The sequence below is a fragment of the Adiantum capillus-veneris genome, chromosome 28, assembly GCF_014529385.1.
Source record: "Adiantum capillus-veneris isolate H3 chromosome 28, ASM1452938v2, whole genome shotgun sequence".
NCBI lineage: Eukaryota > Viridiplantae > Streptophyta > Polypodiopsida > Polypodiales > Pteridaceae > Adiantum > Adiantum capillus-veneris.
In genome coordinates, this window is record NC_140958.1 from 89,700,631 (window position 1) to 89,722,655 (window position 22,025).

At 40.9% G+C, this 22,025-nt stretch overlaps 1 protein-coding gene across 2 annotated transcripts; it reads right to left on the bottom strand.

Moving 5' to 3' along the window:
• Positions 1-15,850: 15,850 nt before the first annotated feature.
• Positions 15,851-18,227, bottom strand: LOC147420864 (heat shock cognate protein 80-like). Of its 2 annotated transcripts, XM_086504158.1 has the most exons (4): positions 17,310-18,227; positions 17,173-17,188; positions 17,058-17,064; positions 16,484-16,801 (listed from the first exon to the last, which is right to left on the bottom strand). In XM_086504158.1, the coding sequence occupies exons 1-4, from the start codon at positions 18,091-18,093 to the stop codon at positions 16,607-16,609; spliced, it is 1,002 nt and encodes a 333-aa protein (XP_086360284.1). In that variant the 5' UTR covers positions 18,094-18,227; the 3' UTR covers positions 16,484-16,606. The 2 variants fall into 2 exon arrangements, 1 of the variants encoding a protein (XP_086360284.1); XR_015186937.1 differs by lacking the exon at positions 16,484-16,801 and adding an exon at positions 15,851-16,246 and having other exon boundaries at positions 17,058-17,188.
• Positions 18,228-22,025: the final 3,798 nt, after the last annotated feature.

The window sequence follows — 22,025 nt, forward strand, 5'->3', positions numbered from 1 at the left end:
TGCATCAGGCACTCTTTCCGTGTTTCACCCAAGCACTCACCTTTCATGAACATGTACTTCACGTTCAACTGCTCAACTCTAATAAGAGCGTATACCAAAGGCATTTTTTTCCCATCGGGTTTTTTCCCTTTGGTCATCCAGGTTTTAGACCCTAATCTACAGATACCTATCACCATCCTCTTGTACATATTCCTTCTACATCAACAATAAGGAAATGCTACTCAAATCAATTGACAAATGAATTGGAGCACCAATTTCAGATCATAGTATACTTCTCCTCAATGGCGAGTCGAAGAATGGCCTACAATGACAAAGCTGCAGACAACACTAACAACATGATTGCACAGGAACAAAGAAGTCGTCAATAACAAAGAGCAGACATAAGGACAGACTTTGCATTGGAGTGCAACTTGGCCTAAAAAAGTTACGGGTTTAGCCATATTTTTCTACAAAATCCTTACAAAGTTGTCATTGGCTCACAAGATCAGAAAGCCAATCACTCAATTCTACAGATTGTAGAAGTTGTTTCTGAGAATCACAAATACTCCGAATTGACAGATTTGTTGGAGCAAGTGATGGATGGAGCTTTCTCTATCCATGATGATAAGAGTCAACTTAAACGACATTGGGTTCTTTTGGAATTTAGATCTGGCAGTAGACCTATAATGACAGAAATAGATGTTGCAGCTCGGAGCGTGGATGTGAAAGACATAAAGTTCGTCATCAATTATGATTTTCCTGAATCATGTGAAGACTATGTACATCAGATTGGACGAACAAGACAAGCTACTGCAAAGGATATAGTCTATACTTTCTTTACAACAACAAAACGACAACAAAGACCACATCGCCATCGACAATCAGGTCATGTCGGGGACGACATGAATGCGGAAGGGGGGAATGTTGACCGCTGGGTCAACAACACAACATAACTCAAGTTTCGTACCAAAGTCTTATCTTTTGCGAGTTATGAAATGCTGCGGATTATGGATATAAACGTCATTTGTAATGAGTAGTTATTCTAGTTTCAGAAGCCGGGGTGCAATGGCACTTCCAGATTGTAAATACAAAGCCATTTGACCCTTTCAACCCCATTTTTGGTTAAACTTAAGGTAGCCTTAGTATATAAGGTACCTAGGTCATTTTGTAAAGGAGGGACTTTTATCATAATCAAACTTAGCGCTGCCGTCTACTGTGTGTGTGAGAGAAAGAGAGTGAGTGTGAGCTTCATCCTCCCACTACGCCCGGCTCGCTCAACACATTGGAGATCCGACTACACCATTGCTGTAGGCTCAAGGAGAGCTACGCGACAACGCCAAGCATTCCACGCGAGACGAAGCGCACACGCCGACGCATCTACGAGCTATTTGTGGCCGTAAGTGTATCAAACGATGTCTGTTTTCTGCGTGCTAGTAGTCTATAGAATCATGGCGACATAAGCTACGCATAGGTATTCATAAATTTCAGTTTCGGGCACTTTCAGAATTCTGCTCTGTCATCCTACGCGTTTTCCGCAGACGGGTTTAGAGTGAGGGTTTTGAGTACAGAAGCTTAGGGACAGGTGTATCCTAGTGAGGGGATGGTGTTACTTATGTTTCGTACGAATCTGGCATGATTAGGTGAGTTACCTTTCGTATGTGTGTATGTGGCTAGGTGGTGTAGTTGAGAACAGTGAGGTTCTTGATTGTGGTTTAGTTGGCCTTCCAGAGTGTTGTATGTGTAGGATGGTCTCAACTTGACAAGCTAAAGAGATTTCCTCCGTGTGCCTATCGTGTCATCTGTGTCCTCGATTGACATTATGTTGATCTAGGTAGTGTTTGCATGCACTTCATGGGTGTGTGAGACTTCCCGTCCAACAGGGTGTGTCTCCTGATGCAATGTTGTCTCATGGAGTGTATTGATTGCAAGATATGTACAACATTCTAATTGATGCAAAGTGAGGGTGTCTCTTTAGATGCATGTTGTTTCATGGAGTGCATTGATTGTAGGATATGTTCAACAGGGGTTGTTGAAAGAAAACATCGTGCTTGGCACTGCCTTGGTCGACATGTATGCAAAATGTAGTGCACTTTATAAAGCACAAAAAGTGCTTGAGGAGCTTCCTTTCTGGGATGCCGTCTCTTGAAATTCAATGATTCCAAGATGGTCATGGGTCAAGGAGCTTTAGGCGTTTGTTACCGAATGCAAAGAGAGGGTGTCTCTCCAGATGCATGTTGTCTCATGGAGTGCATTGATTGCATGCCACATCCAACAGGGTTAGGGTCAGGATGAAAAAGAGCTATTTTCATGTAGATGCAGAGAGAGGGAATCTCTTCAAATGTAATCACGTACACTTGCACCTTGAAGGCATGTGGCATGTGGCATTGTCATAAAGTGATGATATGGCATGACCAACTGGAAGAGAATGGCCGAGTGGGCAAGAGAATGACCAACTTGAAGAACTTACAAGCACTGGCCGTGGGGCCTAAAACCTTAAATACCAAAAGCATTGACTCTGGAGGAGATTTTTGTAAATCGTGTTGACATGCTGATGTGGCAGATTGTACGTATGATGACGTGGTAGGAAAGTATAGAATTTTTATAATTTACACTACTGGTGCATGAGGCAGGCTAGATGGATTTTCGCGGTTTGCAATGGCTGCTTCTGGGAGTCTCTAGCGCTAGGTTTTGGGTTTAGTGCTTTTGAACCTGATTGCTTTTGGGGATCTTCTTTTGGGCATCCCCTCTAAGTTTATAAGAGCCCCTGGGGCCTCACTCTCTGCAGATTATCTGAACGTAGAGTTTGAGAGGAGAGGTCCCTCGGGAGTTTTACTTTGCAATGATCGATAATAAAGAATTACCAAAAGGGCCCCTTATCTTTGGGGCCAATGCTTCTGGGCACGGAGCTCTACCATGTCGTGTTGACTCTCTCTCTCTCTCTAAAAAATAAATAAATTAATATATATATATATATAGTGATTCTGACAATTTTTCTCATGTGTTGCTATTGATTTCTTGCTTGGAGTGTCTAAGCCTATTACAATGGTATTAGAGCTAAAAAATATTCTTCTTCTATGGAGGATCCGATCCCTTCAGCAACACACATTGATTAATTATTGAGGAGAATCTGACAAACTAGTCAAGATCCTTTTGTTTGTTAAAGAATCTTTGTGGCCACTCCCACCCTTTGTTTTCATCGTGCATTGGGCGCGCTCCCGTATTTATCACTTTGTCTTAAAGGGAATTAGCCATAAAGAACCCAAGAGTGCACCTTGGTTTTTGTGGAGAATCTGATAGAGATAGCACCTCTTGATGGGAAGGCAAACAAACGTTGAAATCTGACGAAGGAACTGAAGAAAAGAATGAAGATTGGGCAAAAAGGGAAGTTTGCCAAAGTGGAGTACAAATGTCAACTACGTGTGTGAAATAATTAATGAAGTGCTCCAGAGACTTGGGATTTGAGAAACACCTAGAAAATTACTTGATGAATGAGATTCACTTGAGATGGCATGAGGCCATTGATTCTCCTCTCAGGTTGGGAGGAAAGCTGAGAGACAACGCGGAGTTCAAAAAAGTGGAAATTGTACTCACAAAAGAGCTAGACAGAGCTCGTGATAAGAAAATGAACCATGTACTGTATAAATAAGGAAACATCTTTACTCGTGATGTGCTTAACAACTTTGGCTTCGGCCCACCTGGATAGATAGTCAATAGCAGTAAGTATGTAACATTTGCCTCTAGCTGTCATAGGTAGAGGACCTATTGCACCAATACCCCACTTCTCAAACACATCATAAGCCACAATGGTGCCTCTAATTTTTGATTTTATAACCCTATTTTCCATGCTTTGACACTCTTTACAAGACTTGCATCAATGATGAACATCATGTTGAACACTTGGCCACACATAACCCTCCTGCAAGACTTTATGCAAAGTGATCTTTGAAGCAAAGTGACCACCACAAGAACCCTCATGATTCTCCTCTAAAATTTTGTAAATTTCCTCTTTCCAAGGCACTTTTCTCATCACAATATCAACCCCCTTCATATACAAGGAATCACCAAGTAGCACATACCTTTTGGCACGACGTAGGAAGGCATATTTTTTTGGCTTCTCCAACTCTGATGGAAGCATACGTGTTTGTAGAAACTCTTGCTCCCTCTCTAAATCTTCCCTTCCCAAATAAAGAGGAGAATCAGCCCTTATCACATACAATTGCCCAATTGAAGCTTGCGCTGCACCATGTGCTTCTTCATTTTGAGACCTGTCCACATGCCTTAAGCTCCAAGCTTCAAAATGCTTAAGCAGATTCTTCACTTGAAAACACATATTTTTCAGCCTTGGATTCTTACTTTGCCACACCCCAAGTACTTGCTTAACCACCAAAAGAGCATCACCTCTTACCCTCACACGACGGATGCCAAGCTCAAGGCAAAGGTTGAGACCTTTCTCCAAAGTAGCATACTCAGCTTCATTGTTGCTTTGTGCTGTAAGCTTCAAGCTCCTTTTAGTTATCAAAGCACCTTGAGGATCATAAACTACCACACCTCCTGAAGCTTCACCATGCGCTTTCCTGTAAGAGCCATAAAAAAAAAGAAAGATAGGCATTGTCTATGTCAGGAGCTTCCATGTGTTGCTTCTTCACTGCATCCTCCTTAAGAAGAAGAGGGATTTCCTTATAGGTAAGAAAATCAGCCAATGTAGCCCTTGTACTCTCCTCAACAAGAAAAGAGAATTGGAATTCCTGTAGCTCCACAATCCACTTCATGAGCCTCTTTGACAAAGTAGGGCTATTCACCAATTGAGGTAGAAAAGTGTAGCTAGTGAGGAATGTGAATGGTTTAGGGAGAAGGTAGTGCCTAAACCTTCTACATGCATAAATCACACTTACCATAATGAGCTCCACCTCAGTATAGCCTCTTTCCACCTCTAGCTTCACCCTACTAGCACAATAGATAGGCTTCATGTAGTGGGAATTGTTACCTCATTGAAGAAGCATAGCTCCAATAGCATCCTCACCTACTGATGGATTCACATAAAATTCCTTATCCCAATTAGGAGCTTGCATAGCAGGAAGAGAACCAAGAACCTCTTTGATACCTTGAAAAACCTCTTCACATTCATTTGTCCATTGTAGAGGACCCAACCTTGCTACTTGTTGTAGAGGATAAAGAAGTTGTGAGGACAAAGGAATGAACCTTGCCATATACTTCACCTTTTGAATAAAAGTAGAAAGTTGCTTTGTATCTTTAGGTGATGGGAGGAGCACCAAAGCCTTCACTTTGTCAGGATCCGCTTCAATCCCATTCTCTGAGATCATATGCCCCAAAAACTTCACTCTTGGTTGAGCAAGATGACATTTCTTTGGGTTGAGTTGACCTCCACTTTCATCATATTGCTTCAATGCCATCCCAATATTTGCACAATGATACTTTCTAAAGCTATAAACACAAAAGTCATCAATAAGATCCTTCACAAACTTGCCAAGAAAGGGAGAGAACACCTTGTTGACGCGCTTTTGATACCACGCACAGCCATTCATAAGACCAAAAGGAAGCACACAATAACAAAATCATCCCCATGGCGTGATAAATGTGGTCTTCTTTCGATCTTCTAAAGCCAAGGTGAGCTGAAAATATCCAGAGAATCCACCACATACGCTATACCTCGCATGCCCTGCAATAGAATCAAGTATGTCATCTATGAAAGGAAGAGGGTATGGATCCCTCTTCATGGCTAGGTTTAGAGGCTTAAAATCAACACATATCCTCCACTTTCCATCCTTCTTGGGTGTGACAACAACAGGACTCACCCATTCTGCAGTGCTCACAGGACATATGAAACCTGCTTCAAGAAGCTTGTCTACCTCTTCCTTTAAAGCATTAAGTTGTACCTGCCCCATTCTCCTTAGCTTTTGGCGTACGGGCTGAGCTCCTTCCTTGATTGGAATGTGGATTTCCTCTCCCTTAAAGCCTCTAATTTCCTCATAAGAAGTGATGAATAATTGGGGAAATTGTTGTATCATATGTAGGTACTCACCCTTCTCATGACTAGTCAAGTCGGGAGACAACATACCTTGTATCAGCTCCTGTTGGACATTAGGTTGAACTTTGGGTTGCATCAGCTCTTCAATTTGCTCATAAGGACCAGAGATATCCTCATTCTCCATAAGGCCAATAAATCTTTGTTTCTCATCATGCTCTTCTTCAAGAAACAAGGAGGAAACATCTAGATCACTATCGTTGCTATCTTCCACTTCACTGTCATCATCCCCATTGTCTTCTTCTTCACTTGAGTACTCTTATTCATCACTTTTCTCATCAAAATCATCATCCAAATATTTCTTTCTAGCCATGTCAAACCTCTTCTTATCACCCCTTCTATTGTAGAGAGTGATGGTACCATGTTCCCAATCCTGTATAGCTTTGGTTGCCTGTAACCATGGTCTTCCAAGGATGAGAGGGAAAGCACCAATACCTGCGGGCATAAAATGGCAATTGACCAGCACTTTAACATCCTTTACAACTCCCAAGCACCTCACCCTTGATTGGTTGGCAAGCATTATGCGAAAACCTGAATTCTTCACCATGTTGAGTCCCAACTTTGATACACAAGCTTGAGTAATAACACATACCTGTGCACCTCCATCAATATAAGCCTCTCCAATGCACTTCCTCTTATGCCATGCATCCATAGTAGGGCATATATCAGGTAGCTCATTCAAAGATAGGACTCTCACTAACCCCCTTGTAGGCTCCTTCTTCATGGGGTTGACTACGTGCTTCCATTGCCTCTTTAACTTGGGACACATCTCCATGAGTTTCCCAAAGGTAACATCAGACTTTCTACCCACCAAATCAGCCCTTAAACTATAATTTGGTTGCCCTTCTCCCAAAGGAAATTCAGATGCATTGTAATGTTTCCTGGGCTTTCTCTTCTTCTTCTCTTTACCAAAAGTACAATAGGAGCAGACCCTTGGGAATTTACTAGCCGTCGCCCACCCAAGAGACTATGTCACATTGGAGCAAAACCCTGTCAAAGCATGGATTTACAGCCACGCCGACCAATGCAGATGAAGACGAGAACCTCTCCTTTCACAATCAAACATCACAAACCCATAACTTCAACATCAATTCCACAATTCGTAGATACATGCCCTCCGAATCTGTCTACACACAATTTGCCACTAGGCTGCCATAGCCATAACCCTACAGAGAACTAGTCGTAACCTGAAGAGCACAACTCTATTTGGGGCACTTTAAAGCTTGAAAAAAAGATTGAAAAATGACTGGCGAGAAAGATGAAGATAATCAAAATTGATTCCATATGCCTCCATGAGCAAAATTGACGCGAATAGAAAGCTGTCCCAACACGACTACACGTAGAGAAGGCTAGTCGGGGCAAAAAACTGCATCCAAGAGCACCAAGGAGACACAACGAGCTAAAACCTGAAAATTTCTGATGTTTGGCTGAAATTTTTTAAGTTTGTACATGATGTTAAGTTATATACAAGTCTCGCTTCAAAAAACTCACTCACGGGCACTTACAGTAGCTCGACAGCTGTCACTAGACTAGCGACTTGCAGTGCATGTACATGTGCTTGCTAAAGAAAGCTAAAAAACCCACAAAAAGAAAGCCCAGACGCCCTTTTGACATCGGGCGTCATGTCTATATGTACAAATTTACAAAAAACGGGGTGTCAGAAATGCGCCCAACACCGTGTACATGATTTTTGTTAAAGATTCTCAAAATGAACCTTATGCTTTAGCAAAAGAAAACAAAAGCAACCACAAAGAATTAGGGTTATCCAATTTTCTCAAGGGGTTTCAAGATGTTTGTATTGACGACATCCCTTGTGAGATACCTCCTAAACAAGGCAGTGATGACCATGCAATTGAACTTCTTCCCGGAAGTTCACTGCCTAATAAACCTCCTTATAGAGTTTCTCAAGCTCAACAAGAGGAGATTATGTGGCAAGTGCATGAGCTACTTGAGAAGGGCATGGTTAGAAGGGCATGGTTAGGCCTAGCTCATTTCCATTTTGCTCACCTGTGTTATTAGTGAAAAGAAAGACATCACATATCGTATGTGTGTCGACTATAGAGCACTAAATAGGATCACTATCAAGAATAGGTTTCCCGTTCCACGGGTAGAAGACCTATTTGATTAGCTACAAGGATTGGCCTACTTTAGTAGGATTGACCTAAAAAGTGGCTACCATCAAATAAGGATAGTTGATCAAGACATTGTAAAGACCGCATTTCGCACTACGTTTGGTCTTTACGAATACATTGTCATGCCTTTTGGCTTGACCAATGCACCAGCCACATTCAGTCGCTTGATGGAGAAGCTATTCAGGCCTCACCAAACCTTTAATGGAGTCTTCATGAACTAAGAAGCTTTATAGGTATGTGTGCATACTATAGACGCTTCAAAGAAAAGTTCTCACAAATTATAGGACCATTACATGACCTAACAAAGAAAAGCGTTAGGTATACATGCTCTGCCAAGGAGAACAATGCTTTCGAAAAGCTTAAAGAAAAGCTTATCTCTACACCTGTGCTTACACTACCGGATCTCTCAAAGCCCTTTGAGGTCCAATGTGACGCTTGTGGTGATTGCCTTGGAGCTGTTTTTCTCCAAGAAGGGCATGCCATAGGCTATGAAAGTCGCAGGCTCGACCCTATTGAGCAAGCTCTAGGAATATATGAAAAGGAACTCGTCGCAGTTCTACATGCCTTAGACTCATGGAAGCACTATTTATTGGGGACTCTTTCATTCTGTGAACGGATCACCAAAGTCTTAAGTACTTTATGACATAGACCAAGCTCTCCGACAAACAAATGAGGTGGGAAAATTTTCTTTTGCAATTTCATTTTCATATTGCTCACATTGCTGGCAAGCATAATCAAGTAGCTGATGCACTCTCAAGAGGGCCGAGAGTGAATGTGGTTTCCATAGCAACTCACAATGATCTATCTTCTATGATAGATGAGTATGCTATTGATCCCGAGTTTAGAGATGTGATTTCACCCTTGCATTAGGGAAGAAAGAGGAACCATTAACTTTACAAGATGGTTATCTTCTCTATGGCAATAGACTATGCGTTACTAACTCACTCCGTGAGAAAGTAATGTATGAATCTCATGTTCCTCCTTATGCAGGGCATAGAGGGATTCAGTCTACCTTAAAGGGAATTGAAACATATTTCTATTGGCCTACCATGAAAGCAAACATACAAGAGCATGTTTCTAAATGTGTGGTATGCCAAAATACAAATTTTGATAGAGGGAAGCAACTTGAATTGCTTCAACCTTTGCCAATCTCTAATTCACCATGGGAGAGCATATCCATGGATTTTATCTTTGGATTGCCTAAGTCTATCCATGGGAATACGGAAATATGGATGATAGTGGACAGGTTTAGTAAACAAGCTCATTTTATACCTATCAAAAAGACTATCAAAGCCCATCAAATGGCAACCCTCTTCATCTTCAAGTACCATGGTTTGCCAATGTCTATAGTGTCGGATAGAGATCCTAGAATGACCCGTAATTTCTGGAAGGGTCTCTTTGAGAATTTAGGGACAAGGCTAAATTTCTCTTCGGCCTATCACCCGCAAACCGATGACCAAAGTGAAATAGCTAACCTAACAATTCTTGATCTACTAAAAGCCTATGTAATGGAAGTGGATCAAAGATCCCAATGGGAGAAGTACTTACCCTTAGTGGAGTATGTCTACAATAACACTGTACATAATTCCACAGGAAAAGCACCTTTCGAGGTAATTGAGGGAAGATCAAAAGGTCCCCTACTACTTAAGGTACACGGGAAGATCTTCACTGCAGATGAGTATAGCCAAGACCTACAAGAATCTTTCCAAAAGATTAAGGATGCTATCTCTATCACACAGCAAAGGCAAAAGGATGCTGCTAACAAGCACAGAAGAGGCCAATCCTTTAAAGAAAATGATTGGGTCTTATTAAAATTTCCCAAGGCTGGATTAAGGCCCACGACAGGCAAGAATCCTATGGGACACCAAAAGTACTATGCTAAGTTAGCAAAAAGGTACTATAGTCCCTTCTAGATTCTTAGGCCAATCAATATGATGGCCTATCAACTCAAGTTGCCAGCCATTGGCTCATACACAATGCTTTCCATGTGAGCCTACTAAAGCCTTACAAAGGAGATCCACCTCAAGAACCAACTATTGAAGACCCACCGGAGATCGAGAACCAAGAAGAGGTACTGCAACCTGAGTCCATTATCCAACATGAAGACAAGGTACTAAGAGTCGGTAAGACTATCCGACAATACCTTGTTAAGTTTAAGAATTATCCTTTTGAAGATGCTAGATGAATGCAAGGCATACAATTAAAAAAAAACCTAAACCTTAGCAATGCTTACAATGCTTCCCTAGAGTAAGGAAATGTACAAATGTTTAAAATGAACAAAGTTTTTGTCTTATATGACTCTCTTTTTCTTTATTGTGCACAAAAATGAAGTAGCATGCATGCTTAAATCAAGTTTGCGGAGACAATGTCTCCCGAACACCGAGTAGAGCTTGTCACTCTACTATGGAGGATTGATAGGACTAATGTGCACACATGCTTGCGGCAGCCTCAGGCTCTCAAGCGCCAAATGGACTAGTCATCCATTCTGGAATGATGTCGTAGGGTAACATAGGGATCCTCTACCCGCTAGGAAAAAAGACTAATGAATATGCTTTATCTTCTCTACCCCATAGTCAAGGACGACTATGATTTCAAGAGAGAGGTAATGTCATAATAACTAATATCTAATTCTCCTAAATGATTTTCTAAACTGATCATTTAATATGGGGAAGTGCCAGGGGAGAAAAAGCTAGAATATTGGTTAAGCTGGCAGACCGACCACAGTAGGGAACCAGAGAAGGGAAAATAGGGATCCAAAGGGGGAGCCACCTGCAAAAGAGAAATGTGAAACAATAAAAGACCCTAAGGTTCAACCCATTAAGACTTCCAAAATGCTAAGGTTCCAAAATTCAAAGGTTGTGTCCAATGGTCAAAGGCTTAGGAAATTGGATGCTTTGTGTGTGTTGCAAAAAGTCTTCTCAAGTCCTACAAAGGAGGGGGCAAGCCCAAGAAGTAGGGGATGAGAGAGAATCTCTCTCTCACACACACACACAAGCTCCCTTTACACAAAGGGAATAAGGGACACATGTCATCTCCCTATCCCAGATGCCCACAAGGTGTACTCAAATCCTATTGGAAGACCTTGGAGGTGGACCAATGAGAATTAGGCTAGAGTGAATCTAGTTTAATTAATTTAAGAACAATCAATAAAAGAACCAATATGAATTAAGCTCTCTTGAAGACTATTGGAGAGTCTCCCAAGGGGTTCAATGACCATTCAGCAGCCCCATGGCTTGGCTAATTCTTCTTGGCCAGGAGGCAAAGGGGTCCAATGAGAGTTTAGTTGAATTAATTAATTACCTAAAGCTCTCACAAAAGGGGAAAGGGGGGTACATGTCAGAAGGATATCACTTATGTTGCTTAATTTCCATTGGCTAAGCCTGGGGAGGTCCAACGAGATGCTAGCAAGAGCAATTAGCAAGAGGGATCGGCCAAGAGAGAGAGGGGGCTGATTTTTCAAAGGCATTATCACGTACACACTCACACTAGCTCATGTGTGGAGTAAGAAGACTCTCTCTCTCTCTCTCTCTCTCTCTCTCTCTCTTCTCAAGCTTTAATGGAAAACTTATCACCTACTCCAAGCTTGTGAGAAGGGAGGCCTACACCAACAACTCTTTGCTTTGTGATGAAAATCCAACCAAGAGCCAAGATTCAATGCATGCTCCTCTCCTCTACCATGCTAATTACTAAGCTAAGCTATGCTAATATGAGTGATTATGTGAGGAGATGTACATCTTTCAAGTCGTAAGAAGACTCTTTCTTCCTCTCAATCTACTCTCATACCCTGCTAGCTCTCACCATCTTCGAAGGTGTGTGAGGTCTTGGGTCTGAGACCGTGAGGGAATTGATGTTGTGTTTAATAAGTGTTTTTCTTAGTGCTTGAAGTTTCCATCTTCATTGCACTAGCTAGTATTGAAGGAACACAAAGAATTGTATTGTAAAATGTCTCTCTTGATGGGAGAAACCATAATACAAAGACTTTTGGAGGGGGGGCCGGCTCCATGTTAATCCGGTCCTCAATTGTTGTCAATAGCTTAATTTATCTCTCTTTTGAAGTATTGTTCATGCTATCTAACTAGGTGTTATGCTTTTTGTTGCTCTCTCCACCCAAGCACTCTCGTTATGCTCATTAGGAATCTATTCTAATGAAATGCTCACTATGTTCATGCTATTTTCTGCTACACCCAAGTTACTAGGCCATTAAATGTTACATAATAGGTTTCAAGCCCTACGAATAGCTTGAACAATGGACAAGGTTGGTGTATGTGCTGTAGTAGGTATCATATGCCTAAGAGTGCCTCAAAACACTAATTAACACATGCTAGAAAGTAGTTTAGGCATATGATATTAATAGATTATGGTAGTAATTGTTTTAGTTGGCTACGGTTGGCATCAATTAGATAGCGCGTTGTATTTGGTGGGAGGATAAGAGAGCAAGATAAGGAGAGCACACATAATTTTGACAAAACTTCAAGTCACTACTTTGAGAGAGAGAGAGAGAGAGAGAGAGAGAGAGAGAGAGAGAGAGAACGCGAGATATTTTTTAAAAAAATGACATCCCGTATTACTGAGTTTTAACCACTCCAATTTTGTTTTTTTTAAGGGATTTACAGATGAAGATAATTTTTTTTTTGGGAATGGATACACATTTTTGATTGTTCAGGTGTTACATTAGCAGGTTAGATAACAAGTGAGAGAGCGCAAGGGATTTTTAAACTTACCTAGTATTCTCAATCATAGAGAGAGACACACAAAGAGAGGAAGGGAGTGATCAAGTTTAATTGTAGTGTTTTTTTCTTTTTTTCTAGCATAAAACCGTATTTTTGGATTTATACAGATGATGAAAAAACTATTTTTAAATATTTTGAGAGATGTTTATGAGGGGAAACTGTCGCGAGGTAGGTTTAAAAGTTTTTCTATTGCATCTTGGTTTTATAAGAGAAAATTACAGAGCCAATTATTATGGGTATTTTTTGTCTGACGCTATTTTTGTGTTTTATAATCAGGTGGGTTCAAGGGACTTGGTTTAAAGGAAAATATATTGGAGGTAGATCTTTGTGGAGAAACTATCCAGATTTAGAGCTAGAGAGAGAGAGAGAGAGAGAGAGAGAGAGAGAGAGAGAGAGAGAATTAGCTAAAAATCATTTTGGAAGGAAACATGCACTAAAAAGAGTTTCTTTTTTCCACCTTTTGGGCATGAGAGAGAGAGAGAGAGAGAGAGAGAGAGAGAGAGAGAGAGAGAGCTTGGCAAAAGCAGACTTTGATGCTCGCTAGGACTACTCTACTTGTAGGGCTTGTTGTAGCATCACCATCACCTGCTCATGATGCTCGTATTCCAGCTAGGAGGTTACAGATGTGCATGTGCAGGCGGCTAGAGTAACCTAATAAAGCACATAAGTAATTAGAGATGAAAGAAAGAAGGAGCATAGTGCCGTAGGCTACCATACGCTAGCAGTGGTATGTGAGACATTGAGGGAGACAATCTAGAAACTTGTCTTAAAAGCTTCTCGGCCTCCGACTCCTGGTGCTCAAAGGGCTATTTTTCCTCTAGAGCTCGATTGCGAATTTCAAGTTTGCCATTATTTTCTTCGGTTAGGGAAAATGTATTTTTCTAGCCCTGGCCGCCTGAGCCGCCTCTCTCTTTCTCTCTCTCTTTTTTGCTTACGCTGGTCAACACGTCTCTCGGTCTCTTTGTCTACCTCTGATCGTCGGGGTTGCAGAGAACACCACGAGACAAAGCTCCTTGTGCCACATATCTGGAGAGGGAGCCAGAATCCCTCCCTCGGAATAGATATTATGTTTATATAGACAGAGGGAAAAGGGAGCAAGAAGTTGACAACATTAGAAGATGCATCAACAGGTAGAAGCATCGAGGGTTATCCTTGCACTCATATCATTGCTCAAAAAATTGTTTTCAAAACACTTGACAGACCTACATATGTGAAAGTTTAGAGGTAAAATGATTCAATTTGAAGGTTTTTACACTAAATTTCTCTAAAGTTTATAGATTTTCTCTCCTTTAAAATTAAAATTTAGAGGTAAATCCCAAAAGTTTTAGGTCGAGTCGAATTACAATATACCTAGGTTTGTGGTGAGCAAGTTTGTGGTGAGCACCGACCTAGATGTATCCTTCCAATAAAGTGGTCAAAATGGACCTCCAATCACACATGGCACACCTTGATAAGCATGGACCCGAGAGAGGCATGGACCCGAGAGAGAGAGAGAGAGAGAGAGAGAGGGGCTAGAGGCTCTAGTGCTCCGTGAAAAATGTGTCTCAGCTTAATATCATGCTGTTTTCAATCTCAAAAATGGGTCTTGCATACCCAAATTTGCCAAAGGGAAAAAATACCTTTGGTTATGCACATAATGCTCTTTGTAACAAATTTTTGCATACATATCAACAATGAGAAAGGTAAAATGCTTCTCCATAAGCAAACTTTGCAATGTTTACCATCTCTCATGCATGATTCAAAAGTTTGATTAATTTCTAGCTCAAGGAATTATGGAATTTAAAACAAGCCAAGAGCTGAAAATAATGCAACTTTATGAAATGAAGTGGTTCTTTAAAAGCCGAATTTTACAATTTAAAGCTTTTCAAAAAGTTGGCTAACAACCAACTCACATGAAATTTTCAATCTTTTAGAGCAATCTATGATCTAGAGACGACTGCAACTTGATGAAATGAAAATGAATACCTCTCAATAGCCAAATTTTACATTTTAAAGCTCCAAACAAGTTGGCTAATAACTAGCTCGACACATGAAATTTTACATTTTTTAGTGCAATCTATGAGCTAGAGATGACTACAGCTTGATGAAATAAAAATGAATGGATCTGATTAGCCGAATTTTGTACTTGAAAGCTCTCAAAAAATTGAGTAAACACTAGCTCAAAGAAAACATTTGCATTTTAGACCAAGCTATGAACTAGCATGTATACAACTTTTAATCCAAATTTTTTGGAATGGCTCTAATTAGCCAAATTGTTGCAATACATTGCAATGATGACCTTCTTGGATCAATGAAATCACACACTTGCCCACATCACCCTTCAAAAAAGACTCAATGATTAGTGCTTTTAAACCTTTGGTCATTTAAGACGAGCACTAAAAGAGTTCACAATATTACAAGCCCGAAATTTGTAATGCTATCTTATGGCTATCAAAACAAGCTCAATGTTAGTGCTTGTAGTGATTTTTTCATTCAAGTCGAGCATTAAAATGTATCAAGCAATGCCAAGCTCAAGCATAAAGCGCCACTTGTCATCCACAATGTTACTCGCACATGAAGCTCAGATGCATTTCAAGAAGAGTTTGACATTTAGTGTAATGAAAACTTCAATCAAGCCAAACACTAGATTATGCATAAGCCACGTTATGTCTTCCCTTCGTTCCAACAAGCTCACCCTCGCCGCTTCAAATTTGATCATCATTAAGTGCCTTAAAGCATTCAAACTCAAAAGAAATCTAAATCCTGTTCATATTATCTTTATTGGCGGACTGTGCTTTTGAGCATCCCCAAATGTCTGTTTTGGCTCAATGATAAGTTGAATATTTTTTTTTAAATTTTTTTGATGGCCAACCGCTAGCATGAACAAATTCAAAACCCCCCTTTGTTTCTTATTAGGCCCGAGATGAAAGCATGAGTGAGAACCGCTCCTAATAAAAACAAGTGATAAAATCACAAGGCCTGCTGGAGGAACTTAACAAAAGAGCCATTTTTGAGTTACATATAAATACAAAAGAAATATGTTTACCAGTGGTAGTGAAAGAAAAAGTATTGTGTGTGCATGCATGTGTGTTCATGAGTGTGTGATTCACAAAAACAACCACACACCAAAGCTGAGGAGGACACAACGATGGAGGAAGCCAAGGCAGCGTCAACCCCTCTACTGTCTCAAAGCTCAAGTCCATCATCGCCGTTGTCTTTGTGTGGGCCCCGCCGAAGAAGAAAGGTTGAGGGTTCTGAACCAAGTGTGCATTCAAGGAAATAGAGTCTCTCTTCTATGACAATCATAGTGCTACATCTCAAAAATCTGTTGATGGTCGGTCACCCTGGTCCCTGGTATACATGCATATGCTCATGAGCAAGACCTGCACACAGAAGCAAACAGTTTATTGCATGTAGATATTGAGAGAATTTAGGAGGTAGGTATCTTTTGTCAGCTCGAGGAGAGACAATGGCCCTCAGTCATTGCATGAACGAGTTGAAGTAGTCATTGCATAAACTAGTTGAACTAGTTGGTCCTATCAATGAAGAGTCCAAGAGACTATTTCAATTTTGTTTTTTATTTAAAGGGATGCAGATCTCAACACATAGCAGGCTTACACTTACATTGAAATAGAGATCTTTTTCATTAAGTAAGGCAGCAAAGAGTCCAGGCACTGGAGTGTTACAGTTTCTTTTGAGATGGAGCCTCCAAAACAATTGCGACAGATAGTGGCTCACAATATTTACTCAAGCTTGTTGAGAAATGTCCAGATTATTGAAAGTAGCAGGCAAGAACGGAGATGAATAAAGGCACCATACAGGTGGAGGTGGAGTAGAGCTAGAGGCGACGCACTCTCCGTGTCGGGCGCTGTTATCAGATCCTGTGCAGTTGCCTTCATTATCACCATCATCACTACCGCCAACACTACCACCACTTTCTGCAACAAGGTGAAGTAATTGGCCATGGCCTCTCTGTTTCTCTATCTCGGGATGTACAAAAACGAGAAAATCTCAACTCGGAAATGTGTATGCATGGAACCGGATCGCAAGCAATTCTTTATAGAGAGCGTACAATGTGTGTGTGCGCACTGCGTGTGCGTGTGTTTGTAAAAAAATAAATAAATATATATATATATATATATATATATATATAGAGAGAGAGAGAGAGAGAGAGAGAGAGGAGTTACTACTCACGAGTACACTTGAACCAGGCTGGTCCTATCGGTGAAGAGGCCAAGAGCTGGGATACAAACTGCCAAACAATATGGTGGGCGAGGAAAAGAAACCCTTAAAACAGTTACTGGACTACCTGAAGAGTTTGGCACCTGAGAAGGACAAGAGAGCGTCGCAACATTTCAATTTGTTTTAAGATGGGCTGCAAACTTCGATTGCAGAGTTAGTGGAGAATCAATAAAACAAGCTTAAGCATTCTGTGGATTCTGTTACCAAAGGTGTTAGGATCATCCAGGCTGAAACCTGAGGTTAGCAAAGCAGTTTCAAATAGGAGCAGCACAAGATCTTTCACAGACTTATCATTCTTGTCTGCATCAGCCCTCTTCCTCAACTCCTCCATGATTGGGTTCTCAGGGTTTATCTCCATAGTCTTCTTCGAAGACATGTAACTAGACATGCTACTATCCCTCAATGCCTGAGCCTTCATAATCCTCTCCATGTTCGCGGTCCACCCATACTCTCCAGTTACAAGGCAGCATGGAGAGTCGACAACACGATCTGAGACCACGACTTTCTCCACCCTGTCACCCAATATATCTTTCATTATCTTGCACAATGGCTCAAATTTGCTCTTCAGTTCTTCTTTCTTCTGCTTCTCATCTTCAGAATCTTCAAGTTTCAGACCCTCCTTGGTGGCAGACACAAGCTTCTTCCCATCAAACTCCTTCAACTGCCCCACAACATATTCATCAATGGCATCAACCATGAACAACACCTCATAACCTTTCTTCTTCAATTTCTCCAAGAAAGGAGAGTTCTCCACGGCTTTCTTACTCTCACCTGTAATGTAGTAAATAACACTCTGCCCATCTTTCATTCTGGTGACATAATCCTTCAGGCTGGTCATCTCATCTCCACTCTTAGTAGAGTGAAATCTGAGGAGCTCGGCAAGCTTTGCCCTGTTTTGGCTGTCTTCATGAATTCCAAGCTTGATATTCTTGGAAAAACCTTCATAGAACTTGTCTTTGTTCTCAGCGATTTCAAAGAACCTACACATTTCTTCACCAGATTCTTCCTAATCACCCTGTTCTGCTGGAGCATCTCTCGAGAAATGTTGAGAGGCAGATCCTCAGAATCAACTACACCTTTCACAAAACTTAAATACTTCGGAATAATCTCTTCACAGTTGTCCATGATGAAGACCCTGCGTACATACAGCTTGCTGCCACCATTAAGGACAGCCCATTAGGACAGCCCTGCCACGACCGTCCCCAATCACCAAGACTCCTTGCCCATCATTAGCACACCAACTGTAACCACCTTCCGCCACACGAACGTGAACAGGCTTTAGGGGGGCGACGCCCCTGCTGAGGAAGACCGACGAAGCTGCCCTGGCAGCACGCCTAGGCACACGAAGCCGCCATTGAACCTCCGGAAGGAGGTGAGGGAAGCGGCAACTCTCCTCGCCAAAAATAAGGGCGGATGGCAAGGGCACAGGGCCACACCATCGCTGGAGCTGTCGGCTCCTTGGCCAAGCCCCCCACAGAGAACCACTGCGCCAGCACCTTCAGACGACACACTTCCTTTCCTTCCGATTTCCAAAATTCCTTACGAATCATTGCAAGAGACGGTTTACGACTTCGAGGCACGGTCACAAGTGCCATAGCTATCTAAGTAAATGTGCACTATCTCTCTGTCCACGGTCCAATAAAACAACAAATAGCTCTGTCCAATTTTTGAAAAATACACACTAGTCATCTAAATGAGTGCCCACTATCTTATTTCGACCAATTAACATTTTTGACTTCTAAAAAAATGCTTGAAAATACAACTTCATTTTTTTTACATTTTAGTCAGCAAAAAGAGAATGCATCGCTATAGCCTTGCCCTTTGGGCAATCCAACAAAAAAAAAGGAATTATTGTTTTATGCTTGGCTTGCAGGCGAAAGACAGAGATTCCGTTGTGTTGCGCCATACATCCAATCCCTGTTGAATGTGCTAATACAGATCTTGGGCCTGAGCAATATTCCAAGCACGTTGTGTGTGTATGTGTGTGTGAAGATTTTGATGAACGAACTTTTGTTGGTGCAGATATTGATGCTGGTGGATGAGATCTGTCTGCCATAGTCAGATTTGGGTATGACTTATGGCATGAGAGAGTAAATTTGTGGGGTATTGAGCTACAAGTGTGGGTGTGTGATCTTAGAGCAGGCTCGAGCTAGGAGAGAAAAGGATCATCTGTGTGCCTATGTATTGAGCTGCATCCGAACTTGCATGGCGAAAACGCGGGCTGTGGAGAGTCTTCTTTGGCATTATTGAAAAAACAGTTTGTGTGTGTGTGTGTGTGTGTTTGAGTTGTCTTTTAGCACTGCTAAGCAGCTGCGCCTTTCGTGTTGTCTTGTTGCGAGCAAAGGCGGGTTGTGTGTGGGTGGATGGTTATGGCCTATTGAAGGCAGCCGTGGCAAGTAGCGACGAGGCTGGAGCACTTTTCAATTCAACTGCCAGCATAGCACGAGTGTGTCATGCTCAACCGGTTTAGGGGGGCAAGTGGACGAGAAGGAGGCAAGTGGTGAGCGGGTTGGCACGGTAGCGGCCTCAAATAACGAGAGTGTGTGTGTTTCGTTTTGACAAGCGCCTCTTGCATCATGCATGGATGCCAATCCAGACCAGGCAGGGCCCATAGGGCATCTTGGGTGTTCACCATGGAGCCTGCCAGTGCACCGCATGCTGAACCGAGTCTGTTTCACTAAAAGGGTGTGTGTGTCATGTATGCTCAATGCGAGTTGGTTTTATTTTGACTTCATGTAATCTTTCATGGGGTTGATTCCCACGAGCATGAGTGTGTTCAAAGTGCAAGACTTATGAGCATGGGCAGTGAGAGCGAGATCGATGCATATGTTCAATCCAAAATGAAACATGCTCATAAATTACCCCTTCTTTAGCTATCTCAAACCGAAAAAAATTTAATGAACTTTAAAGAAGTTGCGTCGTTTGATGGTGCATACAAATCACTTCGAGTAGCTGAACTTGAATTCCACATGCATCGTATAAGACACAAACAATAAGAAATAAAAAATTATACATTTGTACACACCATTAACCCATTTGTGACTGTTTTGCTTCCAATTGGAAATCTCTTGACATACACTTCGGATTGAAAAAATTTCATGCAGAGTTGTTAATCTCAAATCCATCAATTGAAAATTGCATAAGCACAAAATGACAAATCCAATCTTTATTAGCTATTTTCAACCCAATTATCAATTATCGCAACTCATTGGCTCATATTTGATATCCTCAATTATGCATACCAAATTGGCACAAAACATTAGCCAATTCAAACACGATTTCTAATCATTACAAAATTAATCGCTCATATCTCAAAACCCTAATCATTCAAACCCCCCAGATTTGTCATGTTTGGTTTGCATGGCTACCCATGAGTGATTTTTGGGTACAATTAAGCACATAAATGAATGCAAGATTTCCATGTTCATCATCTAGATCAATCATTAGCATGGAATACAAAAAATCTTCACAATTGGGCATTATTTGAGCAATCTATCTCAAAATTTGACCCAATTTGTGATAACACCTCAATTATTTGACCAAATCACCATCATAATTGGTAAAAATACCAATTATTCATTTACCCATTGGATTGCACATGCCATTGAATAGGCACACACACCCAAATTTAGAAAAAAAATATATGCAATTAATCCATCAATTCCTCATTGGAATGCACAAATTGCAAGCTCAATCAAACATAAATGAATATGCATGCATGCTCAATTTTTTTTAAAATTAAACTATTTTCACCCAATCAAGCAATGCACACACTCAAAAATTTAGCAAAAATGATCAAATTTTTTTGCAATTGGAAAGGAATTTAAGCTTATCCAACGTTTGAATTAACTTCACATACTCATGTATCATCAATTGCATCACTTTATATGCATGCACACACTAAAAATTAGGTGCACACACACTTAAAATTTTTGACAGTTTTTTCCCTCTTTAGTGTGTGCACACACTAAAGAGGGAAAAAACTGTCAAGTGTGCACACACTTGAAATTTTTGACAGTTTTTTCCCTCTTCATTGTGTGCACACACACAATGATTTTTATGCACACACATGAATTCTTGATGAGAATTAAACATTTTTTAGATACACACAAGTTCATTAGTCACAATTTGACTATCAATTTCATTCAAAGTGTATCGAATTAGGTGCAAAGTGTAGGTCAATTTGTGTTACACACCTAATGTTAGCAAATGATTATCAACATTGAATCACATTAATCAAACAAGAATTTGACATAATAAGTGAGTGCACTTACATCGTAATTACACTCCAAGCTATTCCTTTACTCCACGCGAAGTCGCATTATTACACACACAAGTGTGTGCACCATCAATTCAGCTCCAAAATTGACCATTTGTAGGTCAAAAATCACACACTCAAATCATCAAATTAGGCATAAATTGGTACAATTAACTTGATTAGAGTGATGATTCCACCGCCTGCAAGGGGATTTCACATACTTTACACTTTAAAATTTAGTGGTTAGGTTAGCAAGGCTAGTCAAAATTAGTACAAATTAGCATGAAATTAGTACAATTAGCATGAAAAGAAGCGAAGTTAGCAAGGGTTAGCATGAAATTAGTGGAATTGGGGGTTTGGGGTATTCATAACTCATCATGAACATCAATTTTTTGCACAACATCATCAAATTAAACCAAACAATGAGTTACACACACTCAAAAACCAACAAAATTAGTAGTGAAATTACTCTATTCTACACATCCTAAACTCACTAGCTTAGGTTATCGATCCCCGGCAAAACGCCAAATGTAGGGATGCGTTGTAGCACGACCTAATCGTAACCCACACAAAATTATCAAATCCGTGGATCGAGCAACCCGGCTAGGGCATGGAAGCACGAGTCTAAGATGAATGGAATAGAGGATTCAAGAGATCACCTC

Bases quoted from the DNA above. Each gene is read 5' to 3' on its own strand.
- LOC147420864 (XM_086504158.1), bottom strand. From the start codon at position 18,093: ATGTGTAGGTTCTTTGAAATCGCTGAGAACAAAGACAAGTTCTATGAA.